The following is a 14010-nucleotide window of genomic DNA, read 5'->3' as shown; positions in this document are numbered from 1 at the left end:
TGGACATTTAATACACACAAACACACATACACATCTTTGATTGATTATTATTTATATGTTATTGATAGGACAAGAAAGATTCACAGAAACTAGTAAGCATGAATAAATAGAAAACTATTTCTCAGTGATTCTTTCTTAGTTATTTCATACAAGAAAATTCAATCCCACATATAACTACATGAAATCCATTCCCGCACTTTGAATCAAAAATCTCATTTAAATGTATTTTTAACCCTGAATATACATGACAGGAATATATTTGCATTAACCAGAATACATGAATGGATGAAAAATCCAGAAATATCTTTCCTTTAGCTCTTAAAATATTACCCTGTTTCTCCTAAAATAAGACATCCCCAGAAAATAAGACCTAGTAGAGGTTTTGCTGAATTGCTAAATATAAGGCCTCCCCCAAAAGTAAGATCTAGCAAAATTTTTGTTTGGAAGCATGCCCGTCGAACAGAACACCAGAGCATGCAGGATCAGTAAATGTACCTACCATAGAGTGTTGTACATGGAAATAATGGAAGTAACAAGAAATTATTGATAGGATTCAGTTTGTCTGGTTATGCTGGTTTGTGATGACAACTACTGTACAGTATATAATAAATGTTCATTTTTTTGTTCAACAATAAATGTGAATTCTTCTTCATGGAAAAAGAAGACATCCCCTGAAAATAAGACCTAGCGCATCTTTGGGATCAAAAATTAATATAAGACACTGTCTTATTTTCGGGGAAACACGGTATCAGTTATGCTTAATGGGATATTTCATCAAAGAAAATTGGTCAGATTATTATTTTCCCCAAAAGCTATGGCTTTTTAACTGAGTGTTTCTGTAACAAAGATGCTCTAGGTCCCTCTGATGTAAAACAAAGGAACTTCACTTTACCCCATTTCTTCCATATGGGTTAACAATTTAAAAAGAAGACTTGTGTTTCAACTGCAGATCTATCCACTCTAGTTTTCCTCTGCTGCGAGTTGCTTGATGACCAACAAGGTACGATGTCCAACTGAAGACTGCTCTTTTGACTGAAGCTCTTTCAATACTATGCATTTGTATGTCTTCGCTCCTGTGTGAGTTTTCTGATGACTAATAAGGTATCTCTTTTGACTGAATTTCTTTTCACACTGCAAGCATTTAAATGGCTTCTCTCCTGTGTGAGTTGCCTGATGACTAATAAGATTGCTCTTGTGACTGAAGCTCTTATCACATTGCAAGCATTTAAATGCCTTCTCTCCTGTGTGAACTGCCTGATGACTAAGAAGGTTTCCCCTTTGACTGAAGCTCTTTTCACACTGCAAGCATTTAAATGGCTTCTCTCCTGTGTGAGTTGCCTGATGACGAATAAGGTTTCTCTTTAGACTGAAGGTCTTTTCACACTGCAAGCATTGAAATGGCTTCTCTCCTGTGTGAGTTGCCTGATGACTAATAAGATTGCTCTTGTGACTGAAGTTCTTTTCACACTGAAAGCATTTAAATGGCTTCACTCCTTTGTGAATTGCCTGATGACGAATAAGGATGTACTTGTGACTGAAGCTCTTTTCACACTGCAAGCATTGAAATGGCTTCTCTCCTGTGTGAGTTCCCTGATGACTAATAAAGATGTACTTGTGATTGAAGCTCTTTTCACACTGCAAGCATTTAAATGGCTTCTCTCCTGTGTGAATTGCCTGATGACGTACAAGGCTGCTCTTTTCACTGAAGCTCTTTTCACACTGCAAGCATTGAAATGGCTTCTCTCCTGTGTGAGTTGCCTGATGACGAATAAGGTCTTTCTTTTGACTGAAGCCCTTTTTACACTGCAAGCATTGAAATGGCTTCTCTCCTGTGTGAATTGCCTGATGAGTAATAAGATTTCTCTTATGACAGAAGTTTTTTTCACACTGCAAGCATTGAAATGGCTTAACTCCTGCGTGAGTTGCTTTATGACGAATAAGGTGATGCTTTTGACTGAAGCTCTTTTTACACTGCAAGCATTTAAAAGGCTTCTCTCCTGTGTGAGTTGCTTGATGACAAATAAGGTTTCTCTTTTGACTGAAGCTCTTTTCACACTGCAAGCATTTAAATGGCTTCTCTCCTGTGTGAGTTGCCTGATGACAAATAAGGTGTTCCTTTTGACTGAAGCTCTTTTCACACTGCAAGCACTTAAATGGCTTCACTCCTATGTGAATTGTGTTGAAAAGCAAAGCTTATATTAAGGTTTAAAAATATACAAATTACAAAATGCATTTAGTCGAGACAGCCCTTCCCCACAGCTCTTTCCAACTCTGGCAATAGTCTTTTGCTCTAAATCTTATACCAGGACATAAGCCTCAAAGTAAATCATAACTCAACCAGGGCTGGGGAAAATAGAGCTGTTTCCTTAGCCCTATTTTCTCTGGAATGCCCTGTACTTCTGGCACAGGAAAGGTAAAAACCCTTGATCTGCCTGATAGGTGAACTTAACCTCATGGCATCAGGCAGCAGAACAAACATCCAAATTCAGATTAGAAGCCAGAATAAAGTTGCCATTTTAAAAAGGATTGACTGAAGCTGCACAGATTTGGTGTTTGACGTTCTCTCTGCTTTGTCACTCCTTATTTTCGCTCCCTGAAGTGTCTGGTTAACAACTTGGGCCACTAACTCGGCAGCTCAAAAAAAGAAAAAATAGCTAATGGCAATTTTGACTAACACCCCTCCTTTCCTTCCAATCCTTATCAGTTTTTCTCCATGAGAAAAGTTAGTCCATTCAGCTGCTCTCAGATCGTTCCACTGACACCCCTGGCTGACTCCGAGCTCTCATGAAAAGGCTTTATGGTGACTTCCTGAACAACAGAAATCAGCTCCCGACACTTACATTATTAAATGCTATTTCTCCCATTTTAACCCCTGAATCTTTTTTGTAAAAAGCACCCCCTACTTTTTATATTGTTAGTTTCACAAGCCTGAATTTGAATATATTCTAAGTTTTTGTCTATGAAAAAAATCAATTTATACATAATTCAAGGTGTGCATGTATGGACTGCAAAGGCTCAAATGGATCAAAATTGGTACATAAACCCTTCATGGAGCAAGATAAATATGGGCTCCAGTTTTTTAGCAAGGCCACTCCTCTTGGGGCCTTGACCGCGAAGACAAAAATATGTGTCTATATAAAGGGAGAAATGGGGTGCATGCACATTGATTCACGTCTCTTCAATGCCTGGCACGTTCAGCCCTGCTCTCTCCTGGAGGCTGCACACAGCATGAACTGGAGGGAACCTGATTTAATGAATTATTCTAGAGAGTTGAAGGGGTCAAACTGAGGCCATCCTACTTTGGACCTAAACATGAGATCCTGCACCTCAATCAAAAAGATAATAAAGTTCTACAAAGTGGAAGGCAGTAGAAAATGAGAAAGGTGGAGTTACAGTGGTTTGAGCCACTCAAGGTAACCTGCCTATGCAACAGACTGCTTTGGTAACCTTGGTTGAAGACCTACAGATGGACCCAGACAGATGTGGAAAAGGTGTCCCCATTGATTCCACTGAACATTTCTGTAGTTTTAATACATAAAGGATCAGACCCATATTATTATTATTATTATTATTATTATTATTATTATTATTATTATTATTATTATTATGACACAGCAAACAAGATAGATATGCTGGATTTCATATCACAAAATCACAAGTCGAACACTTCCCAAGTGTCTAGGACTGTGTGATGTATTTTCGGATGATGCGTGCAGATCCCAGTAGGGTGGCCTTTTGCAGTTGGCAGATCGTAATTTTGTCAATGTCTATGGTTTCCGAATGCTGGCTGAGATCTTTTGGCACGGCACCCAGTGTGCCCATCACCACCGGGACCACCTACACTGGTTTCTGCCAGAGTCTCTGAAGTTCAATCTTGAGGTCCTGATAGCGGCTGAGTTTTTCCTGTTGTTTATCGTCAATGCGACTGTCACCTGGGATGGCGACATCAATGATCCAAACCTTTTTCCCCCACAACTGTGATGTCTGGTGTGTTGTGTTCCAGAACTTTGTCAGTCTGTATTCGGAAGTCCCACAGTATCTTTGCATGTTCATTTTCCAATACTTTTGCAGGTTTGTGATCCCACCAGTTCTTTGCTGCTGGAAGGTGGTACTTGAGGCATAAGTTCCAATGAATCATTTGGGCCACATAGTTGTGCCTCTGTTTGTAGTCTGTCTGTGCGATTTTCTTACAGCAGCTGAGGATATGGTCAATGGTTTCGTCAGCTTCCTTGCACAGTCTGCATTTTGGGTCATCAGCTGATTTTTCGATCTTGGCCTTAATTGCATTTGTTCTGATGGCTTGCTCCTGGGCTGCAAAGATCAGGCCTTCTGTCTCCTTCTTCAGTATCCCATTCGTGAGCCAGAGCCAGGTCTTCTCCTTGTCAGCTTTTCCTTCAATTTTGTCAAGGAACTTTCCATGCAATGTTTTGTTGTGCCAGCTGTCAGCTCTAGTTTGTAGTGCGGTTTTCTTGTACTGGTGTTTTGTCTGCTGTGCTTTGAGGAGTTTCTGATTTTTGACTTCAATCAAAGCAGGTTCTTCACTTTGCTTTACATATTCTGCCAGGGCATGTTCTTCTTCTTTGACTGCTTATTAATAATAATAATAATAATAACTTTATTTTTATACCCCGCCTCTATCTCCCCAAAGGGGACTCAGGGCGGCTTACATGGGGCCAAGCCCAAATAAAAACAATAGCAATATAAAACACAACAATAGACAAAAGACATGCACAATTATAAAAATTTAAACATTAGCCAATAAAAACAAATGACAAGAACTAATAAAAACATGGATTAAAACGGAGAGGTTGTAAAAGTAGACTGGGTAAGGTGCACCATATAAATATTGTAAACACGAGGTGACTGATAAAGTGATGCAAATTAAACATTATCGACCTATATCGTTATTAAATACCGATTATAACCTCAATGCTAGTATACTTCCTTTGTAGATGGGAAATGGAGACATTTTATAGTGGCTCTGTTCCTTCCTGAAGAGGCAAACCCAGAAAGTGATGATGGATTTGCCTGTTCTATCCCTTGCCCACTGCCTGTGGATCCCCCGAGCATCTGTTTTGTGCCCTATGCAATTAACACATATACTGGAGAGCTCATTCGCTTCCGGCAGGCCTACTTAGACAGTTCTAATGATGAATTTTAAACTTCAACTCTATGCTAACTTTTGTGTATTTGAATACGTATCTTATGCTTAAATATGTGTATTTTACGGAATGTTTTTAAATGATTTTGTGTTTCGATTATGTGTTTTAACAATGCTGTATCCCACCTCGAGCTGTGAGGAGAGGTGGCTAAGTAATAGAATTACTATTATTATTTGCTGCCATGGCTCCACTGGCTGCCCATCTGTTTCCAGACATAATTCAAATTGCTGGTTATGACCTATAAAGACCTAAATGGCTCAGGTCCAGGCTACTTCACTCATTGTATCTCATTGTCCAAACCTACCTAGGCGCTAGAATCCTCAAAAGAAGCCCTTGTCTCACTTCCAACACCATCACAAGCATGGTTGGTGGATGGAAAACGATCACTGCCTAGAATTCATCTAATGTGGCAACTCCACCCAAGTGCCAATTGTCTTCTTGGCTGGCCCCTATGTGGATTTGGAATGAGCTTACTTTCTATGGCTTCAGAGGAAGATACGAAACACTGGATAATTTTTAGAACTTGTAAACAGATTTGGTTAACTGCAAGCATAATGGAGCCTTACCCAGAGATGACACAATCCCCAAATTCTCCTCCATGATTTGCTGGTGCAAGGCTTTTTGGCTCAGATCCAAGAGGGCCCACTCTTCCTCTGAGAAATCCACAGAAACATCTTCAAAAGTCACCTGAAGGGAAAAAAGGTTATCTGCAAGGAGAAAATGCCAACTAAGTCAGAAAAAACAAGCCATTTGTGATTAACGTCTTTGATTATGTCATTCATTGAAAACATCTTGCATTGAAGGAATGTAGAAAAGAGGTTCATTTAGAGGCAGGGCAATAGTCAAGGGACAAAGAACCCGGCTCCCCCTCCCCTCCCCTCCAGGGATCCTGCTACCTACCTGATCTGGTCCCACAGAATCTCTTCTTAGGAAAGAATCATGAAAAGTTGTGCTACTATCACTTGGCCATGTTTCACTACCTGTGAAAGAGAGGAAAGACATCAGGGAGGGTGAGATTGGCTGCCCCACAGTTCCTTCCCTCAGAAGCCAGCCACTCTCCCCTTGACCCATGACACTTTTTTAAACTCCATCCTTGGTCCCAGGTCCCCAATTTTTTCCAGTTTACACAGCTCAGACATTTCAGGTCTACTCAAGGGGAGGTAAGCAAGAAGGATCAGTGCCCAACCCTTACCAAGTATGATATATTCTCCATTTCCAATGTGGGCAACACGCATGGTGTCTGAAGGAGACTCCTCCACCTGACTGGTCTCATCTGCAAATGAGTTCTGCACCTGGACAAGCATCACAGATCACAAAGAAAAGGAAAGATTAGAAAAAGAGGTAGGGCTCTCTTTCTGCAACCTGTTCCAGACCACTTGGGTTATGGTTGGGACGAAGACTGGTTTTCTTCATTCTTTCTCCTTGATTTCATTCTTTCTCTGTTGAACTTCAACCCCACACTGCTCAAGTCTGCAGTCCTCAATGAGGAATAATTAGTTAGCTTTAAAATAGGCTGAAGGAATCCCCCCCCCCCCGACTCCTGAATGACAATTGGAAAGTATCTATTTGTTCTCTTCTCTATCTTTCTGCTCTGATTCTGATTGGTTCTGTAGAATGGATACTTTACAGGTCCATGCCTTTATTTATGACTTCTGCTTTTTCCATCTCAGTCAGTGTGTATTGAGATCTCTCTCTGCTGTTATGTCAGGAGATATGTAGTGCTTGGAGATTTTCCCCTCTCTTTTAAACCCTAGAAGAGATGGAGTTCAGAGTAGCTCAGACCCAGTTCGTTACTATTAAGAAATGTAATTATTTTTTTAAATAAATCTTTTGTATCCTGTTTATATTATTGGATGCTCTTCTGTATTTTGGGGTACTTTTCCCTAACAATCTCTACCTGTGAATAACATAACAGTTTCTTAGGTAAATAATATTCAGAAGTGCGTCAGCCAGTTGCTTCCTCTGAAATACACACCACTGAATTGACCGGTGCCTGGCAACTGTGATGGACTGGATGAGGACTAATAAACTGAATCTTCAAAGTTTACCATCCTATAACTTCAGATCATTATTCCTGGTTATAAAGGCAGTTGTAAGACCAATCTTAAACAAACGTTCCCTGAACCACAGCGATCCTTAACAGCTATCAGCCTATTTCCAATCTCCCCTTTCTGGGCAAGGTTCTGGAGCCGGTGGTGGCCACCCAGCTCCAGGGATTCTTGGGTGAAACCAATTATCTTGACCCTTCACAGTCTGGTTTTAAGCGTGGTTACGGAACGGAGACAGCTTTTGTCACCTTGGTGGATGAGCTCCACAGAGAGCTAGAGAGGAGGAGTGTGTCCCTGTTGGATCTCCTTGATCTCTCAGTGGCTTTTGATGCCATCGTCCATGGTATCCTTCTGGACTGGCTCTCTGGGATGGGACATGGGGACATTGCACTGGAGTGGTTCGGCTCATACCTGGAGTACCGGACCCAAATGGTAATGCTGGGGGATACCAGCTTGGACCCCTGGCCATTGGCTTGTGGGTACCGCAAGATTCTATTTTATGCCATATGCTTTTCAATATCTACATGAAACCACTGGCTGAGGTCATCCGGAGTTTTGGAGTTCGGTGTCATCTGTATGCAGATGACATACCACTCTATGACTCTTTTCCAGCTCAATCCAAGAAAGCTCCCCGAGTCTTGGACCGGTGCCTGGCAAATGTGATGGACTGAATGAGGACTAATAAACTGAAGCTAAATCCAGAAAAGACGAGGTCCTCCTGGTCAATTGTGAGGCTGATCAGGGTATAGGGTGGCAACCTATGCTCGACAGGGTAACACTCTCCTTGAAGAGATAGATCTGCAGCTTGGAGGTCCTCGTGGACTCAGTGTTGATGCTTGAAGCTTCTAGTGGCCACTGTGCTAACTCTGAAGACGGCTCGGAAGATTCAATTAATACAAAGGTCTGCGGCCAGGCTGCTGAATGGGGCGAGTTATAGAGAACATACCACCCCCCTTTTGAAGCAGCTTCATTGATTCCCCATTTGCTTCCGGGCTGAATTCAAAGTGTAGGTTATTACCTATAATGCCCTAAACTGCTAGTGTCCTGCCTATTTACATGACCACATCTTTATAAACCTGTTCTAAGATCGGCAGGGGAGGCCTTCCTCCCAATCCCACCCCCATCACAAGCGAGGTGGGGATGAGGGACAGGGCCTTTTCAATAGTGGCTCCCCGACGCTGGAACACCCTCCTCGGGGAGATCAGACAATCAGTCACCCTCATGACTTTTAAGAAGGACGTGAAGATCTGGTTATTCAAACGGGCCTTTGACAATAATTCGATAATTCCCGCTTAATGTGGATGAGGTCTTTGTTTTATGGAAATATTCTGACTCCAGTATTTTTGGATTTTATTTAATTATTTTATTTTATTAATTAAGGAGGCTGTCCAGGTCCTGAACCGGTGTCTGGCCGCTGTGTCGGACTGGATGGGGGCCAATAAATTGAAATTGAATCCAGACAAGACGGAGGTCCTCCTGGTTAGTCGCAAGGCTGAACAGGGAATAGGGTTACAGCCTGTGTTGGACGGGGTCGCACTCCCCCTAAAGACGCAGGTTCGCAGTCTGGGGGTGATCCTGGACTCATCGCTGAGCCTGGAGCCTCAGGTTTCAGCGGTGGCCGGGAGAGCCTTCGCACAACTCCGCCTCGTGCGCCAGCTGCGCTCGTTCCTTGGGAGGTCTGACTTGGCCACGGTGGTCCACGCTCTAGAATCATAGAATCATAGAATAGTAGAGTTGGAAGAGACCTCATGGGCCATCCAGTCCAACCCCCTGCCAAGAAGCAGGAAATCGCATTCAAAGCACCCCCGACAGATGGCCATCCAGCCTCTGCTTAAAAGCCTCCAAGGAAGGAGCCTCCACCACAGCCCAGGGGAGAGAGTTCCACTGTCGAACAGCCCTCACAGTGAGGAAGTTCTTCCTGATGTTCAGGTGGAATCTCCTTTACTGTAGTTTGAAGCCATTGTTCCGTGTCCTAGTCTGCAGGGCAGCAGAAAACAAGCTTGCTCCCTCTTCCCTAAGACTTCCCTTCACGTATTTGTACATGGCTATCATGTCTCCTCTCAGCCTTCTCTTCTACAGGCTAAACATGCCAAGCTCTTTAAGCCGCTCCTCATAGGGCTTGTTCTTCAGACCCTTAATCATTTTAGTCGCCCTCCTCTGGATGCTTTCCAGCTTGTCAACATCTCCCTTCAACTGTGGTGCCCAAAATTGGACACAGTATTCCAGGTGTGGTCTGACCAAGGCAGAATAGAGGGGGAGCATGACTTCCCTGGATCTAGACGCTATACCCCTATTTATGCAGGCCAGAATCCCGTTGGCTTTTTTAGCTGCTGCATCACATTGTTGGCTCATGTTTAACTTGTTGTCCACGAGGACTCCAAGGTCTTTTTCGCACACACTGCTGTCAAGCCAGGCGTCCCCCATTCTCTATCTTTGATTTCCATTTTTTCTGCCGAAATGAAGCATCTTGCATTTCTCCCTGTTGAACTTCATTTTGTTAGTTTCGGCCCATCTCTCTAGTCTGTCAAGATCGTTTTGAATTCTGCTCCTGTCTTCTGGAGTGTTGGCTATTCCTCCCAGTTTTGTGTCGTCTGCAAACTTGATGATCGTGTCTTCTAACCCTTCGTCTAAGTCGTTAATAAAGATGTTGAACAGAACCGGGCCCAGGACAGAGCCCTGCGGCACTCCACTTGTCACTTCTTTCCATGATGAAGACGACGCATTGGTGAGCACCCTTTGGGTTCGTTCGCTTAGCCAATTACAGATCCACCTGACCGTAGTTTTGTCTAGCCCACATTTTACTAGTTTATTTGCCAGAAGGTCATGGGGGACTTTGTCGAAGGCCTTACTGAAATCCAGGTACGCTACATCCACAGCATTCCCTGTATCGACCCAACTTGTAACTCTATCAAAAAAAGAGATCAGATTAGTCTGGCATGACTTGTTTTTTGTAAATCCGTGTTGACTATTAGCAATGACCGCATTTGTTTCTAAGTGTTCGCAGACCACTTCCTTAATGATCTTTTCCAGAATTTTGCCTGGTATTGATGTGAGGCTGACCGGACGGTAATTGTTTGGGTCGTTCTTTTTTCCCTTCTTGAAGATAGGGACCACATTCGCCCTCCTCCAATCTGCTGGGACTTCTCCCGTTCTCCAAGAACTCTCGAAGATAATTGCTAGTGGTTCTGAAATAACTTCCGCTAAATCCTTCAATACTCTTGGATGTAGCTGATCTGGCCCTGGGGACTTGAATTCATTTAGAGAGGCCAGGTATTCCTGGACAACTTGTTTCCCTATTTGGGGTTGGATTTCCCCCAATCCTTCGTCCATTCCATGTTGCTGAAGATGGCTGCCTTTTTGTGAGAAGACCAAGGCAAAGAAGGCATTGAGTAGTTCTGCCTTTTCCCTGTCCCCTGTCGCCATCACCCCATCTTCTCCTTGCAGAGGCCCTATCGCCTCCTTTTTCTTCCTTTTTCTACCAACGTAAGCAAAAAAGCCTTTTTTGTTGTTTTTTATGTCCCTGGCAAGCCTGAGCTCGTTTTGCGCTTTAGCCTTGCGAACCTTTTCCCTACAGGTGTTGGCTATACGTTTGAATTCTTCTTTGGTGATTTCTCCCCTTTTCCACTTCTTGTGCATGTCACTTTTGAGCTTTAGCTCAGTTAGAAGTTCTTTGGACATCCATTCTGGCTTCTTTGCACTTGTCTTATTTTTCTTCTTTGTTGGCACTGTTTGCATTTGCGCCTTGAGTATTTCACTTTTGAAAAACTCCCATCCATCCTTAACTCCCTTGTTTTTTAATATTGGCGTCCATGGAATGCCGCTCAGTAATTCCTTCATTTTTTGGAAGTCAGCTCTCTTAAAGTCGAGAATGCGTGTTTGACTTGTCTTAGTTTCAGCATTCCCTTGTATTGCAAACTCCAGGAGCACATGGTCACTTGCCCCTAAGGATCCAACCACTTCAACTGTATTGATCAGGTCTTCCACATTTGTTAAGATTAGATCAAGAGTTGCTTATCCTCTTGTTGCCTCTTCTACCTTCTGGACCATAAAATTGTCTGCAAGGCAAGTGAGGAATTTGTTGGACTTTGTACTCTTGGTTGAGTTTGTTTTCCAGCAGATATCGGGATAATTGAAATCGCCCATGACTACTATATCTCTTCTTTGTGCCTGTTTGGTCATCTGTTGACAGAAGGCTTCATCAAGTCCTTCATCCTGACTCGGAGGTCTGTAGTAGACACCCACGACAAGATCTTTTTGAGTCCCGGTTCCCTTGATTCTTATCCAGATGCTTTCAAGCTGGTTTCCCGGATTACAGTCTTGCATTTCTTCTGCAATGTAACTGGTTTTGACATATAAAGCTACTCCCCCTCCTCTCCCCTTTGTTCTATTTCTGTGAAAAAGGTTATAGCCCTCAATGGTTAAATTCCAGTGATGGGAGTCATCCCACCAGGTTTCAGTGATGCCTATGACATCGTATGTGTGGTGCTGTACTAAGAGTTGGAGTTCGTCTTGCTTATTTCCCATGCTCTGAGCATTAGTGTAAAGACATGTAAGCCCCTGTGACCTCCCCTCGAGCTGTTTATTTGGGATTATTGTACTCTCTGTATTTGGTCCTTGCTGTGTTTGTGCAGCCCTCCGTTTAGCCTTTTGGCAGTTTCCTGTGGTCGTGGGTAATATAGTGTTCGCCAGGCTCTGGTCACATCCCGGCTGGATTACTGCAACGCACTCTACGTGGGGCTGCCTTTGAAGACGGCCCGGAAGCTCCAGCTGGTGCAGCGGGCGGCAGCCAGGTTAATAACGGGAGCGGCTTACAGGGAGCGTACAACCCCCCTGCTAAGCCAGCTCCACTGGCTGCCGATATGCTACCGAGCCCAATTCAAAGTGCTGGTTTTGACCTACAAAGCCCTAAACGGTTCTGGTCCTGCCTATCTATCCGAACGTATCTCCTCCTATGAGCCCATTAGAACCTTAAGATCTTCCGGGGAGGCCCTGCTCTCGATCCCACCTGCCTCGCAGGCGCGGCTGGTGGGGGCGAGGGACAGGGCCTTCTCAGTGGTGGCTCCCCGGCTGTGGAACTCCCTCCCCAGCGATATCCGGCAAACCCCTTCCCTCCTGGGATTTAGAAGAAAACTAAAAACGAATAAAAACGAATATTCAGCGAATAAGCTCACTGGCTGATGTAATCGGGTCGCAAATCTGTAATTGTAGCAGTAGTGAATGACCGAGGATGGTGCAATATCGCTGCCTTGCAGCGTTTTAATTTTTATATACTTTTTATCACGTTTTTATCATGTTTTTATCATGTTTTAATTGTTTTGTTTTATAGTATATTTGTTGCCGGCCCTCGTGGCAGAATGTAAGCCGCTCTGAGTCCCCTCGGGGAGAAGGGCGGGGTATAAATACATGTAATAAATAAATAATAAATAATTTATTGGGAACCCTTATGTTTTAACTAATGTTTTATATTGCTTATTATTAATCTGTCTATTTTGTTTTGTTTTTTGTTTATATTTGTTCACATATTTTGCACATATTGTCCATTATATTTATATATGTTGTCAGCCGCTCCGAGTGCTTCGAAAGAGATGGGGCAGGATATAAATCAAGTATATATACAAACATATATATACACACACACCACCGTGGGGAATGGTGAAGATGACTGTCCCTGCCCCCTCCTCTTCGTGAGAGTCCTTGGGGGATGCGAAGGGGGGAGTCATGGCTCTCCAAGTCTTTTTTCCAGGGTGAACACACCTGGGTCCTCCTTTCCTAATGCTTCTCTGAACTCATTCCAACTTGTTTCTATTATTCTTAAAATTAGCTACCTGAAAGTAAATGTGATAATCCCAGCCTGAGGCGATCAGAAGAATTTTACATTATCCTTCAAAATAATTAATCTTGGTTCCTTGAAACTACAAGATGACTCCCCCCCCCCCTCTTACCTGGGGCTTCTCCTGCTTCCTCTCCTCTGCCCGACTCAGGAGGAATCCTTCAGCCAAAGCCACAGCCTGGGAACTGGTCTCTACTGCACATTCCCTCACCCAGCGCTCCATCTCTGCAGGAAGGATGGCCAGGAACTGCTCCAGGATCACCAGGTCCAGCATCTCCGCCTTGGAGTGTCGCTCTGGCTTCAGCCACAGGCGGCAGAGAGAGTGGAGGCGGCTGCAAACCTCTCGGGGCCCCAAGGCCTCCTCATAGCGGAAATGCTGGAAGTGCTGGTGCTGAAGGTCTGGATGGAGTGGATTGCTCTCCTGGTCTTTCCTCCAAGAGTCCTCCCAGAATGCTCTATTGTTCTCTTCCTTAATAATAGAAGAAAATACTTCTAACTGGGAGGCAGTTGGCTCTTGCCCTTCCATCTTGGTTCTGCGCTTCTAGGCTGCCTTCAGTCTGGATGAAGATACGTCCACCTCTTCTCTCAAATGACATTCAAAGTGAGAGGACTGGGAGAACTGGTGGGGCCTGCAAACAAAAGAATATGAACAAGCTCAAGTGAATACTCTCAAGGTGGGATAACGTTTTGTCATGAATCTTGAATTAATGACTGGCTTCTTGATCTGGAGAGAAAAGATTCAGGAGGGATCAGCTCCTTCTTAAAAAAATTTTTTAATTAATTTATCAATCAAAATGTACAAGCACTCGTTTTCCTCATTCTACAATATCTCAAACACATCACGTTGCATACAATCCGACAGCAAAAAAACAAAAACAAAAAAAAACCAAGAACATCCCCAAGCATATTTTCCATCAGTCTTTTAACTTTTCCATTACAACTTCATTATACATCTCGCCACTACACACCC

The 14010-nt window shown here is 43.4% G+C and overlaps 1 protein-coding gene across 4 annotated transcripts in view; it reads right to left on the bottom strand.

Annotated features, from left to right (window-relative positions):
• LOC100557115 (zinc finger and SCAN domain-containing protein 2) overlaps positions 1–13566 on the bottom strand; it is a 32463-nt gene extending 18897 nt beyond the window's left edge. The window contains exons 1-5 of one of the 4 annotated variants that reach the window (XM_062973275.1): positions 13153–13566; positions 6355–6454; positions 6063–6142; positions 5729–5849; positions 36–2165 (exon numbers count right to left, since the gene is read on the bottom strand). In XM_062973275.1, the coding sequence (XP_062829345.1) occupies positions 961–2165; positions 5729–5849; positions 6063–6142; positions 6355–6454; positions 13153–13566 (1920 nt within the window). In that variant the 3' untranslated portion in view covers positions 36–960. Of the gene's footprint in view, positions 1–35; positions 2166–3946; positions 4588–5728; positions 5850–6062; positions 6143–6354; positions 6455–13152 lie in introns of those variants that run through there. The other 3 variants (XM_062973277.1, XM_062973278.1, XM_016996401.2) reach the window with 3 other exon arrangements.
• Between the last annotated feature and the right edge of the window lie 444 nt (positions 13567–14010).

This window comes from Anolis carolinensis, chromosome 2, assembly GCF_035594765.1.
Source record: "Anolis carolinensis isolate JA03-04 chromosome 2, rAnoCar3.1.pri, whole genome shotgun sequence".
NCBI classification, from domain to species: Eukaryota; Metazoa; Chordata; class Lepidosauria; order Squamata; family Dactyloidae; genus Anolis; species Anolis carolinensis.
Note: the sequence above shows the minus strand (reverse complement) of the source record. Positions and strands in the feature narration are given on the sequence as shown.